General features: G+C 37.5%; 3 protein-coding genes across 3 annotated transcripts; all 3 read left to right on the top strand.

The window, feature by feature from the left end:
- The first annotated feature begins 6528 nt into the window (after nt 1–6528).
- Nucleotides 6529–10294, top strand: LOC113346648 (protein CYPRO4-like). The gene is made up of 2 exons (XM_026590124.1): nt 6529–8363; nt 9767–10294. The coding sequence occupies exons 1-2, from the start codon at nt 6699–6701 to the stop codon at nt 10058–10060; spliced, it is 1959 nt and encodes a 652-aa protein (XP_026445909.1). The 5' UTR covers nt 6529–6698; the 3' UTR covers nt 10061–10294.
- Nucleotides 10295–11026: 732 nt separating this feature from the next.
- On the top strand, nt 11027–13308 carry LOC113346646 (ATP-dependent RNA helicase eIF4A-like). The gene is made up of 7 exons (XM_026590122.1): nt 11027–11265; nt 11352–11400; nt 11484–11621; nt 11738–11971; nt 12576–12615; nt 12696–12793; nt 12867–13308. The coding sequence occupies exons 1-7, from the start codon at nt 11207–11209 to the stop codon at nt 12882–12884; spliced, it is 636 nt and encodes a 211-aa protein (XP_026445907.1). The 5' UTR covers nt 11027–11206; the 3' UTR covers nt 12885–13308.
- Nucleotides 13309–13873: 565 nt separating this feature from the next.
- On the top strand, nt 13874–14739 carry LOC113346647 (calmodulin-like protein 1). Its single transcript, XM_026590123.1, has one exon. It carries the CDS (start codon nt 14026–14028, stop codon nt 14581–14583), a length of 558 nt encoding a protein of 185 aa, XP_026445908.1. The 5' UTR covers nt 13874–14025; the 3' UTR covers nt 14584–14739.
- Nucleotides 14740–18620: the final 3881 nt, after the last annotated feature.

Genomic DNA, 18620 nt, shown 5'->3' with positions numbered 1-18620 from the left:
ATTTGGTAAGCAAAATGAACACTATACTAAATATACCTGAGGATCATTTTCCAAAGATCTTTCTTAACCTTGACAATGTCAAAGCTAAACAGTCATTAGATTGGAAATGGTGCTTTATTGGGAAATTATGTAGCAATGTTTGTTTCCGAACTACTAGAGTCAACAACTTCATCAATGCTAACTGTGAGCTACCGAGTAGAGTTGAAGTAGATATCTGGAATAGAAGAAGAAACTATTACACTCTCAGGCTCACTCATGAATAAGACTACCCTACCTTGAGAAAAGGAGGCACTAGAGGTGTTTTTGACAAACTCATGGTTTTGGTTGGAGTTCTAGTTGGAGGACCAGATTTCATTGATGAAGAACTATTCTCAAAAGTCATGATCTGGCTTCTTATCAAAAGAATACCAAAACATATAATACCTGATATATGAAGAATTGTCAGACCAATTGGAGTTTATCAAGATGCAAAGAAACCTTATGTAAGAGACATATTTGAATTTTTTTTGGAAGTAAAGCTTACAATTGATATCACTAGACCTCTCAAATTTGATGTTGAAGCATTTGAAACAACTACTCTTTCTCACTGGCTGAAAGTTGCTTATGCTCTGAATAGTATAAAATTCTGCAAAGTTTGTAGAATTCTTGATCAACCAAGCCCTCTATGTCATGTTCCACCAAATCATCCTCAACCTCAACACCCTCACCTTCCAACCCCCGAAAGATCTCCTCCCCCAAAAACTCATCAACAAAAAATTGTTCAAGCTGGAAAGGATATTACCTACAGGCCTTACTCTGATACTGATGCTGCAGCTGAATTTGAAGTCAGAATGAAGATTGCAAAAAGACCGGAACTAGAAAAAGCCATAGCAAACATTGCTACAACTTCCAACAGCCCTGTTATCTTTGGAGCTCAATCAACACCTAATGAAGAACAAGATCCCCCCACCCTGATGTTCTAGCATGTCAAATCAGAAACAAAAAACTTGAATTGTCCAAGAAAATTATAGGAACCTACAAGAAAAACCTTCCCAGAACCAAAATCCCCACCACCACTGAAAACATTAACCAAAATCCCCACCACTGCTGCTAAAACCAAAATCCCCACCACCACTTAAAACATTAACTCTCAAATTGTGGCCACTGAGGCTATCTTCCCTGCTTCTCCACCTCCAAAGACATTTCCCTTCAACTCTCTACCCACTCTAGCCCAAATTAAGACCAGAATGGAGGCTGAATTAGCTAAAAAGAAGAAGGAGGCCTGTAAGGTTAAGAAGAAAGCCCATACATTTGAAACTGATCCTAACCCTCCGATGATTACAATATTGGAATTCAAAATAAAGAAGCCTTCCCATTCCGAGGATGACAGGAATATCAACCCTACTGTCTCTGATAGTCTCAAAAGATTCAAGGACCATGATGATCTTTCTGCTGAGCAGATGGGCACTAGTACTATCTTGTTGGCTAATGGTGATTTGAGGAGATCCTCCACTGAAGAAATGGTACAACTCTTCCTCACTTATTCTAAAATTATTTTGTTTATGTCAGCTCATCATGTTAGCTTTCCAAGTTTATAACACTCCTTGCTATGATAATATTACTAGAAGACTTACTTCCAAATATCCTAATGTGTCATATTTCTGGCAATTTTTTACCTCTTTGGCATGGAATTGTCAAGGATTAGGAACAAAGGATGCTAAGAAGTATCTGAATGACATGTTAATTAAGCTGAACCCAGATATCATCTTTCTATCTGAAACAAAAACAAAAAAAAACTATGATTGAGGTTAATGTCAACAATTATTGGTTTTTTAACCCAGGGGGAACAAGTGGCACGGCTGGTGACTTAGCCTTGATATGGAAGACTAATTTGAATGTTGAAATAACTGACATCTCCCAAAACCATATCAATGCTATAGTCAGGCCTGCTATTGGTCCACCTTGGATATTCACTGGCTACTATGGTAGCCCTTATGATTTCAATAGCAAAGTTGAGTCATGGAAAATGTTGGATAAAACATCTGCTAACAACCAATAACCCTGGTTAGTTATTGGTTTATTCTCCATGACACTGAAAAGTTTAGTACTCAACCAATTGATGATAATGAAGCTGTCTGTTTTAACAACAAGATTTTGGATCTGGTCACCTCTGGCTGCCCATTCACTTGGTCCAACAAGAGAAGTGGTCATGCTCTCACTGAGCAAAGATTGAATAGAGGGCTGGCAACTGAAAGTTGGCTACTTCTATATCCTAATACCACTATCTCTAACATGCTGGATATTGGGTATGATCACCATCCCATCCTCTTAAATTCAAATCCCATTGGCAAATTGGTAAAATCCCATTCAAGTTCTTTGGTCTTTGGTTGGATCATGAGGACTTTAAGAAAATCATAGTTGAATGTTGGGGGGGAAATCTCTCTGGTTCTAGTGCTTTCCTCATAGATAGAAGACTTAAAGATATCAAACTCAAACTTAGAGTCTGGAACAAGGAAGTTTATGGAAATATCAAAACCAACATAGATGAATGAAAACAACATCATCATTGGCTTCACAAAAACTACTTCAGATCTGATAGAAGTCAAGCTCTGGATCTAGCTAGAAAGCATCTCAAGGCTTGGTAGAACATTGAAGAAAAGTTCTGGAAAACAAAGAGTAGAGATCAATTCATAAATCTTGGTGATCAGAACACTAACTATTTTCACAGAGCTACCAAGAGTAGAACTAGGAGAAACAAGATTGATACAATTCAAGACAATAAAGGAATCTAGATAACAGACTACCAAGAAGTTAAGAACTGTTTCACACATCATTTATCTGCTATGGCTACATCTGAAAACCCAACTATTAACCCAGAAGTTGTCAACCTAATACCTACAACCATTACCACGGATGACAACATCATGCTAAACATATCACCAGATTACAATGCGATTAAGTCCATCTTATTCAGTATGGAAAAGGATAAAGCACCGGGATGAGATGGTTTCCCTCCCAACTTATTTCAAGCCAATTGGGAGCTAATTGGAAATTACATTGTCAGAATGGTCCAACACTTCTTCTTATCTGGTCATATGCTTAAAGAGATGAACTCCACCTTCATCTCTCTCATTCCTAAAGTTGATAATCCTACTTCCCCAAGCCACTTTAGACCCATCAGTCTCTGTAACATTACCTACAAAATCATCTCAAAACTCTTGGCCAAGAGAATGAAACCTCTTCTCAACAAGATCATATCACCCTACCAATCTGCAGTCATTCCTGGAAGGAAAATCTCCGACAACATAGCTATATCATATGAAATCATTCATACTATGAGATCTAAGAGAGGATTAAAAGGCGCTAATGGAACCATGGGTATTAAAATTGACAAGGAAAAATCTTTTGACATAGTGTACTGGCATTTCTTAATTACCATTATGAAGCAAAATAGGTTTCAATGCACAATAGTGTGACAAAATTATGCAGTGCTTCTCTACTACCACCTCAGCTGTCCTCGTCAATGGTTCTCCAGATATTTTCTCCAAACCTTCCAGAGGACTAAGACAAGGTTATCCCTTATCTCCCTATCTGTTTCTCTTCAACATGAAATCTCTCTCTAGAACTCTCATACATGCTGAAGATATGGGTATCATAACTGGAATAAGGATATGCAAGACCGCTCCATCCATCAATCACCTCCTCTTTGCTGATGACTGCATGGTATTTTGTAAAGCCAACAAGACTGAGGCACAAAACATTATGGATATTCTAAATATCTTTGGAGATACTTCTTGTCAACTCATTAACATCATCAAATATGGAGTCTTTTTCAGTAAGAACACTGATCCTAGCCTAATACCCACAATCAACAATATAATGGGGGTACAAGTGCTTCAGCTAGATAACAAGTACTTAGGATCTCCTCTTTTCACCCACAGAAGCAAGATCAAATCTTTCAAACCTGGAGTTGATAAACTCAAATTAAGACTATCCAGTTGGAAAAATACTCCTCTAAATCCTGTTGGGAGGGAAGTTCTTATCAAATCAGTTACTTCAACAGCTAGCATTTATCAAATGAAATGCTTCAGGATCCCAAAACAAACTTTACAGGACCTCAACAAGCTTCAAAGGGACTTATTCTGGGGCAAGAATCCGGAGAATCCAAAAGGTTACTACCCAAAAGCCTGGACTGCTCTCTGCAAACCTAAAGAGCTAGGATGACCAGGTTTCATGAATATGGAACTCTTCAACTGCCCTATGATCACTAAGATTGGATGGAGGCTAAAACAAGACAAGGATTCTCTCTGGTACAAACTTATGGATGCTAAATACCTCATTGGTAGAAATGTTCTAAACATAGATATTAAACATAAGGCTAGAGATTCATGGATCTGGAACGGAATTATTGAAGGCATAAATAACATTCAACAACACTGTGCTTGGAGAATTGGAGATGGGAGGACACTCAAAATCTGGGAGGATATTCGGATTCTAAATACCACAACCAGACTTATCAAGCTTTCCCATTGCTCCCAACACATAGAGAATGTTGAACATCTTCTGCACCCCAATGGTAACTGGAATACCACTCTGGTTCAACATCTTTATAATCCCATCATTTCTCAAGACATTCTTGCTCTGAACACCTTTCCAGGGGAAGATGACAAAATCCAGTGAAAATTAATTGCTTCTGAGAAGTTCTCTGTCAAGGCTCTTTACAAGGCCAAAATAGACTATCTCTACAGGAATGATCCTCTAACAAGTAATTGGGAAGCTATCTGGAAAATGGACACTGCTCCAGCTATAAAAATCTTTATTTGGAAATATGCTCATAATATCCTACCCACTAATGCTAAAAACTGCTAGCATTCTGCATTACATAGATCCAATATGTCAATTATGCAATAGTGGGGAGGAAACCATGACATACTTATTCCTTAACTGCCCTGCAACTACTCCTGTTTGGCATGAAATCATTGGTCCTTCCCATGACCAGTTTGATAGTACTACAAACTTCATGGAATGGCTCAATTCCTGGTATATGAATGGTACTACAAATGATACAAGTAATCTTTATGAAACTATTTTTTGGTTCATCTGGAAGGCTAGATGTGATCTAATTTTCAATCACATCCATCCATATTCCAGGAAAAAAAATTTGAGCATCAAACAGCACCTCTGGGATTACAACAGAATTCATAATCTACCAACTCATATAATGAATACCATCACTTTAAATGGTGATGAAATTGAAGCAGAGGAGAACACTGCTGCTCCTTATGATCTAAATCTCAACACCAATATGGATTTTGGCGTTATCATCAAAATATGCACACTACAAGATCCTGACAACCTCACCTATTTTTCTGCACTAACTATATTGGACTTTGCAGGACACACCATTGGCACCAGAGGACATTCAGGACACACTGGAGAATGGGGACCAACATGAGGAGCGAATTTAGCTTTCAAACTCCTATACCATCAAGCAGTGAAAGGAAGATTTCACCTCAACTGCTATGACCATATGAGAAGTGAAGAACAAGACGCTATCACTAGAATTAGTCCAATTATTTTTATGTTAACTAGTCTTAAAATTATCCATAGATTCCAAAACTTGGATACTCTTAATATTGCTATGGCTTATAAAAACAATATTAGCAAGCGTGATGGCAATCTTGCCCCCGCTGTGCATTACCCCCGCTGTGCGGGCTTCTTGGGCTTCGGTCTAAGCTTTTTCTATAAAAAAATGTGATGAGGGATTTCTCCAATATTTTTATTGTATTTGTTGTTGAATCTGTTGTGGAGGCTGAAGTCATGGCTATTTGGGATATGTTGAGGAAAACCGTGGACCAAAAGCTTACTCACATTATCATTGAAAGTGATGCTAAAGATCTAATTGACCAATTTTCTACTGGGAGGGTTGATGGTAATCCAGGAATGGATGCTACTTACATGGATATTCAGTTTTTTTTTCCTTTTTTTTGTATTTTTACTTTCCATCATAGGATTTTTAATTCTGTTGTTATAAACTAGCACACTGGGCTAAACTAAATAATTTTACAATGTACTGGTCCGTTCCTCCAATTTGGCTGCCAATTGTTGAGGAAGATCATTAGCCTGGTTTAAAAATAAAATAAAAATATCAAAATATCAAAATGAAAAACTAAGAATAGAGCTATTCCCGCAATGACAGCATCTTCCCGTTATGAATTTCCATCCGAAAATGACTGATTCATCGAAACCAATCCTCAAAATAATTTTGTACCGTGTAAGAGGGATGGTGGGGGCCACTCCTACGCACCCCTATCCCAATACACCGAATGCTCGGTGTAAATCACGGTACAATGTTTCGGTGCGTCTAGAATTGTTTCCATCACACGAAGATCTTGTGAAGTCGAGGCTTACTCACGTTAAGGAACTGATGGTGTGACAACACCTACTATCTCATTGGTAACTTTCTTTGACGGTACTTTTTAACCGTTCACCAAATGAGTCAGTGAATAAAAGATTCCAGAATTCCAGATCCAATCAGTCAAGTCCCATTTAAAACCCTAGATTGAAAATTCAAAATCCCGCCGCTTCATCTACTTTCTTAAAATTTCAAATTTCAAAAATTTGTCTGTTCGTTTCGCATTCTCAGATCTAACTTCTCTCTCCTTTTCTCACTTCTTTCTCTCTCCAAAAAAAAAGAAGAAAAAAAACTTTAACCTAAAATGGGAGGTACTCACAGTCGAGAAGATCAAGAACTCGATTCAGATGAATCAGAACGAGAAGATTCAGAGACTGAACAACAAGAATCAGATGATGATTACGAAGATGTTAAATCAGAACATGATAGATCTTCGCCATCGCCTTCTTCAGGTACTAAATTCAAAACCCCAACATCTTCTGGTCTTGATGATATAGATGCGAAACTTAAAGCCCTAAAACTTAAATACCCAGCATCGTCTCAAAAGAATTCAGTTAAGCTTTATCATTATGTTGGTGCTAAATGGACCATTTCTGAGAAATTTATTATTTACTCCTTCATCAAATCAAACAAGAATCAAGAAAATGAAGAAGATGATGATGATGAGGAGGAGGAAGAAGATGAATATGGTGAGGGTAAAAAGGGTGTTTGGTTTTTGAAAGTTGGGAGTAAAGTCAAAACTAGGGTTGGGGCTGAAATGCAGTTAAAAGAATTTGGTGCTCAGAAGAGAGTTGATTTTGTAAGTAATGGTGTTTGGGCTTTGAAATTCTCAAATGATGAAGAGTATAGAAGTTTTGTGACAAAGTATTCTAGTTGTTTGTTTGAGAATACTTATGGATTTGAATCTAATGATGCTAATAAGGTCAAGGTTTATGGAAAAGATTTTATGGGATGGGCTAAGCCTGATTTTGCTGATGACTCTATGTGGGAAGATGCTGATGAGGATTTTGGTAAAAGTCCTAATGCAGCCTTGACGCCTAAAAGGGTTCATCAGGATTTGATGGAAGAGTTTGAGGAAGTGGCACATGGTGGTGGGATTCAGAGTTTGGCATTGGGTGCTTTGGATAATAGTTTCTTGGTGAGTGACTCGGGGATTCAGGTTGTTAAAAATTATAATAATAGAATCCAAGGTACAGGTGTGTATGTAAAGTTTGAGAATGAAGGGAATTCGAGGATTCGTTCGAATTTAGGGTTTTCTACACCGAAGAAGGCCTTGTTAATGAAGGCTGAGACTAATATGCTTCTTATGAGTCCGATTACTGAAGGAGGTAAGAGCCATTCTAAAGGTCTTCACCAGCTCGATATTGAAACAGGAAGGATCGTTTCAGAATGGAAGTTTGAGAAGGACGGAGCTGATATTAGCATGAGAGATATTACAAATGACAGTAAGGGAGCTCAATTGGATCCTTCAGAGTCAACGTTTTTGGGTTTGGATGATAATAGGCTTTGTCGGTGGGATATGCGTGACAGAAGGGGGATAGTTCAGGATCTCACAAGCGCAAGTACACCTGTTTTAAATTGGACCCAAGGACATCAGTTCTCTAGAGGAACAAATTTTCAGTGTTTTGCCACAACTGGTGATGGTTCAATTGTCGTAGGGTCTCTTGATGGGAAGATTCGATTGTATTCAACTACTTCTATGAGACAAGCAAAGACTGCTTTTCCAGGTCTTGGATCACCCATCACTCACGTTGATGTTACGTTCGATGGGAAGTGGATATTGGGCACAACCGATACTTATCTGATCCTTATTTGCACCCTTTACACAGACAAAGATGGAAAGACTAAAACTGGTTTTGCTGGGCGTATGGGAAACAAGATTTCCGCTCCAAGATTATTGAAGCTGAATCCCTTAGATTCACATCGTGCTGGGGCAAACAGCAAGTTCCATGGTGGGCAATTTTCGTGGGTGAGTGTTCATTTTCTGTACTATACGCTTTTCTGCCATGAGTTTTCTCATTTATTACAGTGTTTATGCATTATTTACCTCCTCATGTTCCTTGAGATATCTTTCCGCAACCTGCTTAAGATTTCCTGTTGCTGCTGTTGGTAATAACTTTATAAGTAAGTGATATTCTGTGGATCTCATCTACTTTTGGCTGTAAACTCTCCAGCTATAGATATCATTGTATCTTTTGCATCATTATTGTAGACCTCGAAAGCTTACACATTATGTTTCTTTGATGCTACAAACTGTTTCCGTATCAGGTATATGATTTGAAGACTACATCACCTCCACTTCCTTTCATTAATTACTCTAGTCTGCTCACTTTCTTAGCATGGTTAACTAAATGATTATTAGAGGATTTTAGTTCATGCTTTTTGATATGCAGAAATTTTAGAGTTCAAATATATATATGTTGAAATCTTCTCCTAGGGTGAAACTAATTTGAGGATTTTTGTACGTCATTTTTTTCTTCTGTTATTTCCTTATATTTTTTTATCTGTTTTGTGTTCCCATAAGTGTCTGTTTTGGAAAGCAATATTTTATGCTTTATTTTAACTTTGGAATTTCTTAGGCTGTAAAAAGTAGAGTGTGAGTGGATGTTAGAACAAAGCTGTTGAGTCCCACACCTACACCCCCAGTTGGTATTGGTGTTTCTGTGTTCTGTTGGTGATTGGTAGAGTTGAGTTCGTTTTGGCTCGACCATCATTCATCTAGTTGGTATTTAAAATGTTCATCATCCTTCTAGTTGAAATGTTCCCTGTTAATACTGATAGGGTTGTTAATGCCATGCATACTTATCAAAATACAGTATTCATTTTTGTGTATTCAAAAACTTTGACTAGGGGTTCCAAGCATACTTATCAAAATTTGGTGCTGTTTGGTGTCGCCTAAATATAAATGAGTGCAAATGAATCAAGGAGCTAGAGGCAAACAGGTTATTACATTGTCGGGTTAATCGTCTTTTGAGAAACTACTTGTGCCTGGCATTCAGCAGAAAAACTTAGGACATGATTAAGTCTGTTGCTTCGGTAATGCTACCTTGTGGGGGAAAATATTCAGAAAACTTCCAGTTCTGAATTTTGCAAAAGGAAGCAATTGGTTTTGCTGGAGCTCTAGTGTCCAGGCTTGTATGAAGTTCTAAAATCTGATTTCTTATAGGAGGTCTCAAAAGTGAAAATGAAGTGCCAATATGTGATTTTCCCTTTTTTGTGGATAACTACTACGTCATATATTAATCTCTTAACTAGTTTCATTTTGCATGATTTTCCAGCTGCTGCAGATGCCTTTTACCACCATAATCAGTTGGTTCTTGTTTTTTTGTAAATTCCAACTTTGCAATAATGCACGTGTTTATTCTCTTTTAGGTAACAGAGAATGGAAAACAAGAGCGCCACCTTGTTGCCACAGTGGGTAAGTTCAGTGTCATATGGAACTTCCAGCAGGTGAAGAATAGCAGCCACGAGTGTTACCAGCAACAAGAGGGTTTGAAAAGCTGCTATTGCTACGAGGTTGTCTTGAAAGAAGAATCAATTGTTGAAAGCCGATTTATGCATGACAAGTTTGCAGCAGTTACAGATTCGCCTGAGGCTCCACTCGTAGTTGCAACACCAATGAAAGTCAGCTCATTCAGTGTATCGAGCAAGCGGCTCCACTTGTAGTTGCAACACCAATGAAAGCCAGCTCATTGAGTATATCCAGTAAACGGTGACTGACTGCCTTGCTGAACCCCCTTGGTTCTCATTACTGCTTGCGTTAACCCCTGTAGGGTACCTCTAACGTGTTGTTACTTGTTTTACGCTTTAACTGCATGCTGTTTTGACACTGTTCAAACTTTAGGTAGTAAACTCTTGTTTGGGATGATGAAGTCACGCACTATATTGCTGTTTAAGCAAGTTGATAATAGTCCACTCCCTTTAATATTCTTAATTAGCTGTATGTCAAAACCTCTTGTGCATCCGAGCCTGTATTACAAACTTGTACTTCAGATTAATCTACCCCCTTAATCGATGGACGAGGGTTGCAACAATTATATGTTGCCAACCAACGTGCAATTACTTGATTAGATCTGATCAAAAAAAGAAAAGAAAAACTGACCCTGGACTAAAAAATAGAACAAGTGGGTTGTGTATAACATGAGGGGTGTGTATAACGGGTGAGCCTGATATTACTACTAGTACGCCGGAGTGAAGAGGTTGAAAGAGATAAAAAGTAAAAATTACACACTGACCGACCCTCTTGAGCCAAGGCTTCAATGCCTCGTGGACGAGAAGGCGACAAGCACCCATCTTCAGTATGATTTACTAGAAGATACAAATTTGCAAAGAAAGGATCAATAGAGTTGCCATCATAACTCCGTCGGTATCCGTTTCTTGAAACTAAAATATACCGTTTTGGCTACGAGGATTATTTTCAAAAAATAAAAAAAAACAAGCTACATCGTCAGGTGTCATTGTAATATAATGATAAAGATATTGGGTGATGATATCCTCTGAAACTCACCGGCACAATATTCTTTACGGATCAAAAATAAAAAATACGGAGTAAAAAAAAATTGTTGGCTTGTAATTGCCTGACCAGCTAATGGACCTGGAGGTTGGGTTTCAGGTGCCATGAACCAAGTTTGCTAAGCGGCGGAAATAGGGCACCAACCAGCAAACCAGCGTGCATAGTAAGAATTAGGGGAATCATTCTCTGAAACCCTTCTGAAGATCCTTTTGCTCTTCGGAACCAAAATTACCGACACATTTGTTTTCTCCGCTGTTCTAAGAACTATTTGACAGAAGAAAAAGAAGAATCATATATCAATGGCGATTGATTCCATCGACTCTCCATCATCTCCATCTCCACCTTCTTCTAATTTTAGGTAATTATCGTCAATTTCCCCTTTCCTTGTGCATCAACAAATGTTCACAAATAACTCGGGAATTTCTATTTTATTTATTTTTGCAGTCAGCCACGCCATTTCTACTTAGCAGTTGATAGAATTCAATTCAAGATGGTCTCTCTCTCGCTCGCTCTCTGTTCATCACTTTTGTTTCTCTAAATTCATGTTTGTTTTCACAAAAATTACATTCGGAGCAGGAAACATTGGTGGATCTGTTGGGAGTTGCAGGGAGACGGTCATCCTTGCCAGTGGTGCTTTGTTGCAGTTCTCGTGATGAACTCGACGCTGTTTGTTCAGCTATCAGTAATCTTCCTAACATTTCCCTGGCCTCTCTGGTACTCATTCTTTTTCTTTTTTGTCCCCTACACTGTTCAATTTGGATGCCAAATGAAAACTAGTTTAATTTTTGGATGCCAAAGAATTGGTTTAACTAGCAATACTTGTGCTACAGTATAGTGACCTGGCTGAGGACGAACGTGCATTGATACTAGAGAAATTTCGTCAAGGAACAAGTGATTGGAATCGCAATATCACTGCTCATCCAGGCGACGATAGTGAAAATGGAAATCAAGACCTGAAATCGTCTATGATTGTTGTAACTGATGCCTGCCTGCCTCTTGTTGCTTCAGGAGAGTCACCTATTTCGGCACGTCTGCTAATAAACTACGAGTTGCCCACAAAGAAGGTGTGGTTCCATTATCATATTTCCGAATTTCTCTCATGTATCTTAAACAACTAACTGAAATGCATTGACCCTTGTAACTATTAGTACATCAAATTTCAGACAACGGACGTGTAAATAAACGAGCTTCAGATAGTACTTGCTGCCTTGAAGGCTTAAGTTTGTAAAAGTGCCTTTTTCTAAAATTTCATGTTCGTGGTCCTAATATTATTTGATACTATCATCTGATTTTTTTTTGTTCCATAGTTTATTTGTGTTTTCATCTTTATGTCATGAGGGTTCATGTGAATCTAAGTAAAGTAAAGAACTGATGTCCTATATTGTATTTGTATGAACAACGCATCTAACATAGAGTTTTTGCTGTTTTTAGAACTGTGAACCTGTCACTGGAACCTAACGACCATATATTTACGAATTTATGGGTACAATGAATCAATACCACCGGTGTTTACATAGTTAGCATACCATTAGTTGTCGTTGTTTCCTTTTTGGTTCTGTCCAATTTGTAGCTACTGTGGCTTAGTCTTCTTTAAATATAAATAGTTGTTGAAATTTCGATAATATATTTGGTGACCAATTACTTATGGTGTCTGGTGGTTGCTTGCAGGAAACGTATTTGAGGCGCATGTCGACTTGTTTGGCATCAGGTTTTTTCTGCCCATTAAATTGAATTAGGCCGCGACAGAATTGACATATATTAACATGGTTTTTGGACAAGTTTCCGCAGATGGAATCGTGATCAACATGGTTGTGGGTGGTGAGGTGGTAACCTTGAAAAATCTTGAAGAAAGCAGCGGCCTTGTCATAGCTGAGATGCCCATACATGTAAGTTCCATCTGTTTGCTTCTATGCACATTTCATATGTTGTTGGATAAACTCAACATATTACTGTGTGCAGATCTCTGAGATTTTATGAAGATGGAATGTCAATCACGACGGATTGGTTTCTTTGGGGTTAGCTGGATTTCAACCACTTTTCTGTATCCACATGTAGCACTGTGCTTCACTAGTAGAGGCATACTGCTTGCTGGGTTCTTCCGAACAATGGAAGTAATGGAATACAATGCAATCGGGGTGTTGCCTTTTCCTCTTTAACTATCTGAGTGTTTCTATATATGAATGCTGTGCCACACTTAGCTTTAAGGGTTTGATCCTCTTAACTGTAAATTTGGGATACACATGAAACCATATTACATACGACTGTTCGTTCAATTTGTGAAAGCTTTGATATATTTTTTGCAAGACAGAGTTACTAGAATTGAATTCTGGAGGAATCTTGTATATGCTTTAGTGGTTGATGATTTTTGGCTTTTGATAATTTTGATAGGTTAAATTTCTCCCTTCCTAAATTTTATTAAGAATTGTCTGAATTGGAATAGGTAGTTGTCCAAATTCACAACCTTCTTTGGAAACAGCTGCTCTGCCACCGTGATTATATAACCTTCCGGACCACATTATGGTTCAAATATACAGGTAAGCTTTCGGTTCTGCTTTTATATGTGGAAGTCAAAACATTGGTTTACTTTCGGTTCTGCTTTTATTTCTTTTAGAACTTTATGAAGAGATGGTATTGTTAAACAATAAGTAAATGGAGAGGATGGAGGAAGCACCAGGGAGTTTGATTCCACCAAGATAGAGGTTGCCTTCTCATCTCTATCCATGATCCTTTAGAATCTTCCCTTCACTACCATTCATACCATTCTTTTCCCAGATGAAGAAAGAGAATTCTGGAATGATTCTGTTTATTCCTTCCTTTCTTAGGTAGTTTCTTTGTTTGTTATGATCAAACTAGAATCTATCTTCAAAAGTTGGTTCCTTTTAATGATGTTCAAAAGTAGTTGAAGAACGAAGATATGGATAACGTACACTTCAAGAAATAAAAGTATAACACTAGAAAGAATCTCTTACTTTGCAGTTTGCTCTCATCTTCCATGCAATTGATGAAAGAATAAATCCTCAACTTTCTTTACATATAAATAGAACGCAAGCATTGAACTTCGTTTACCATCAAGAGTTCATCTTTTCTTCAATCTTAATTCCACTCGCAATTAGAGAGAATGTCAAAGTTAAGTCTCTTGAGTTTCCAATACAGCCTTTCAAAAAAACTCCCACCAAAAACATTGAGCAGGTGGAGTTCAAATAATAGGCAAAAATCAGGTCTAGCACCAGTTTTCCTCCCAAATGTTGAAGAAATGAGAAGGGTGTTTCAAAGATTTGATACTAACAAAGATGGTAAAATTTCACAAGGAGAATACAAAAATGTGTTAAGAGCTTTAGGAAAACAGAATATCGAGTCTGAAGTAGCTATGGCTTTCGAAGTTGCTGATACAGACGGAGATGGGTTTATTGATTTTAAGGAATTCATGGATGTTAATAAAAAAGGAGGGGGTATCAAAGCTATGGATATTCAGAATGCTTTTAGAGCTTTTGATTTAGATGGTAATGGCAAAATTAGTGCTGAAGAATTATTAGAAGTATTGAAAAGACTAGGGGAGAGATGTAGCTTAGACACATGTAGGAAAATGGTGAGAGGTGTTGATACTGATGGTGATGGTCTCATTGATATGGATGAATTCACTAAAATGATGACCCATACCATGAAGCTTCTAGCTTAGTAATTTAGGGTTTGGTTTATTGTTCTGCATGCATATTTATAATCAGTTTTTTTTTATGGTGAACTTACTGAAGCTAGTATTACTGTATCATCAGAGCCTAGTGTAAATCTCTGAAATTAAATAAATAATGATTATCTATTCCCTGTTGTTGCTGCATGATAGGATCCACCTTATTGCTGATGTCAATGTAGTACGGTGGTAAATATATTGGTTGGTGATACAAATGGCCTGAGTTCAAAAGTCGTTAGTGCACCAAATTCTTTATCGATCAAAAAGAAAACAAAGTTTCAATAACTAGTTTGTTCTTTTGATTTTAGGTTGTTAGCACCAAAATTCTCCAGTGATCAAAAAGAAGAACAAGTTCCATAAACTCATCTGTTCTTTGATCTTAGGTTGTTTTTGACAACACTTCATTCCAATGTAATCTATTCCATCATCTAATTTGAAAATTCAACAGCTTAAGAACACTGCCTCTCAGTGCCTAGTATTTATTGGTTTGAATGAGCATGCTATCATGGAATATATATCCTTGATCGTTGGTACTTGAGGCATCGATGCTACGGTTTGTTGATTTTATTCAACTTCCAACTTCCATCTCGAAGACTCCAACTACAAACTTATGGCGGTGATCATATCTGGCTTCCAACTCTTAGTCACAGACACATGTTGTGCACGTACAGGAGGACAAACTTATCTTTTGAAAGCAAGCTTTATGGCCTATGGCTTTCATTTTATCAAAAACCTTAGAAATGCAACTTTTATGGTTCCATATGGACCATTTTCAAGGCATTCCATGCTTTGGTTCCAAGTGACTTCGTTTTGTAGTTTCGCTGCTCCTTGTATAACCGTAAAATGTTGAGATCCCGTGGAAACGTTTTGAAATACCCGGTGGAAACGTTTTGAAATACCAACCATAAGCGTAAAAGTTATTCTTCTGTTTAGAGAGAATTATAGATAAAACGAGGAAAGATAAGAACCAGGAGAAGAATAATCTTATTAGAAGATTAGGGTAGAAACATTATATAGTTTCCTTTATATATAACCCTAAGAATCTAGTTGGACCGCACATCCATGGGCCGTAGGCCCTGTATATTCCTCCTTGTGCGGTTCAATAACAAAACAAAACTTTATACATAGTGCTTCACATATAGTTCTTCCAATGTCGTTCTTCTTGATGACTTGTGACGAAATCAATTACCTCATTAAAACTTTGACAAGGAAAAACCCAGTGGGACAAAACATTGGTACAACTCTTCACATGTAGTACTTCACATGTTGTCTCGTACTTTACATCTAGTTCATCACATGCAATACGATCTTCAAAGATCGACGAGTCTAAGTTAATTGCCTCGTTAAAACTTCGTCAGGAAAAACCTAGCGGGACAAAACCTGAACTAAAGAAAAAGAGTACAATATTAATTAAACTTAGAGCATATTTGGATGTGTATACGTTGCCTCATTAAAACCTTGAAAAATAAAAACCTAGTGGGATACAACATTGACGAAGGGAAAAGAGTACAACGTGACAGATGCAAGTAAAGGTGATCTGTTGCAGATGATCACTTTGCTCCGTTGAAGTTGACTAGTTGCTTCACAACTCCTAAGGCAGAAAATCCTCGTGGGAAAGAAAATAGCCTTAGATGGGAAATTACATCCCTGGTGTTCGTTGTTGTCTCATTAAAAACCTTGTCGAGTAACAAAACCCTGTGGGGAAAAATAACCTCGGTGTAGGAAAATAGTTCAACACACCATTAGATGCCCCCCCTGATGTCAGACTATTTTCATTAGTCTAATGCAGTCAAAAGGAGTTTATCACACTTTACTTTGGTGACTTGAATGCTTATAAGACCCTGTTGTTGATTCTGGAAGTTATGTTGCTTAACAGACTATCACATTTCATTTCTTTGATTCAGATATTTCCAGTAATACCAAAGCGATCTTTATGTCTTCAACGTTCAATATACTTGATGTTTTTAGTGTTGTCTCGCTAAAAACCTTGTCGAGTAACAAAACCCTTTGGGAAAAACTATTCTCGATCGAAGGGAAAAAAAAGTACAACACAACTTCAATTTCGAAGTAAAATATGTCGACATCAATATCCTTGGATCCTCCCCATGATGTCGGCATCTTCTCCTGATTACTTTCAGAGTTGTTCCAGACAGTTTCTTTAGTCATGTACTTTTCGAAACTGAATATCGGTAATGACTTAGAAAATAGTCTACCATATCTCCCCCTGATTACTTTCATTGGAGAAGAGATTATTGTTCCTTCATAATCAACAACCTTTGGATTGCAATTCCTTTAGCATTCATTTTTATGTCTTTGCTAGGATAAAAAAATTTCATGTCAATGGTTACTTTTAAGTACATGATTACATTCATTGTACCATTCAAATGGCGTTGCGTTGGCGCTGAGCTATATCTAGCTAACAAGTTCTACGGGGATGTAAAATTTAATCGAGTATATTATTATACTAAGTACAACAATGCGTATATTGTACTTAGATATGGGAATTTCATCCACAACACATCTTCGTCATCTTCCTTTAGACGCAATGGTCACTTACTTACATTTGAACCTTGACTAATCATGGGAATGCTATCAGGATGCATGTCTTTATTAAATTGCCTGACAACTTTAGACATATGCAAACTGGTGGAATGATATACCACAAGCTCAGTATTCGGTCGAGATTTCCCCAGATTTTTAATCTCAAATTCGGATTTCAAATAGCTTTTAAGGTCTCTTATTACATCAAGAGTACCCATCATGCCTGTACCATCGGCATAGGTATCTATAATTCCAAATCAGGAACTTTCTTGTGAATACGCAAGAAAAAATAACTTACTTGTCTATCCCCTGCAAATCAAATATCCACTAAGACGGGTATACCATATTCGCCTGATTGCTTCTATGTATAAGTGAACGTTCTATCTAACTGTAAACGCACTATGTGGTTTAAAGTCACTTGATTTGGGTAACAAAAGGCTATCAAGTACTTTTGTAAATATCTTATATCTCTTGATTCTTTCAGAGATATGTAACAACCACATACATATGTTGCATTTCAAGTCCCTTTGAAATTATCAAGCTAACTGAGTAGCCGAACACTATAAAGTTCATACAAAACAATTTCAGGGCTTTGTGAGAAACCTCGCACCACAAGGCGAGTCTTTATACTTTAAGACTTCTTTCTTCTCATTATGATTTATGGCAAATTAATCATGTATGTCCAATAGGCTTTACACTTGGTTGGTTAGCACTACCACACCAAATACCTGTATATTTGTCAAACAAAACGAGTTCTACAAGGACTGTATAGGCCAAATATGCTATTTGTTGACATTAAGCAACAAGGAGCATGGTTCAATCTCTTCTTGATCTATTTACTTAAGCAAGTGTATATGAAATTAATCATCAATATGCTCGCATAATCTTTCCATTGACTCCTTCGCATTCTCATAATCCACTTGGGATGTCATTGTTCCATGGAATCATTAAACTTCGGAGCGTCCTCTAGTTTGATTCATGGACATATTCAGAGACAATCTTATGAGATGATTTCTGATCATATAAGTAAGTTGTGGATTCCTCACCTACTTCCTTTCTAGGTGAGGATTGATCGAACCAAGTGGTCTCTACAGGCCTCAAACACACTTCCACTAAGTGTAGTTGCAACACCTTAGTCTATGGTGTATATCCCTTATTGAGGATTTGTAACCTTGTAGGTAGGTTTGCAGCTGGTATGTGTGATCTCATCACTTTAGCGACATCAATGTACATTCTGAAAATCGATTATTCTTTCACTTCACATTTACTTTTGTGGAGTACAAGAATGAATATGAGACACATTGGGAACACACCACGACAACTCCTGTCGTTCCGTTAGAAAATACTTTTTCTTATCTCCCCCTAACGACGTCTCATTAAAGTGATAACCCGCAAATCTAGAGGTAAGAGATCTCCTGCCAAAGGTTTTAAAAAACGGATAATTTTTGGAAACTCTTGTCCAACCTAATCACTTAATCATTTTGATG

Source organism: Papaver somniferum, chromosome 2 (genome assembly GCF_003573695.1).
Source record: "Papaver somniferum cultivar HN1 chromosome 2, ASM357369v1, whole genome shotgun sequence".
Classification (NCBI taxonomy): Eukaryota; Viridiplantae; Streptophyta; class Magnoliopsida; order Ranunculales; family Papaveraceae; genus Papaver; species Papaver somniferum.
Note: the sequence above shows the minus strand (reverse complement) of the source record. Positions and strands in the feature narration are given on the sequence as shown.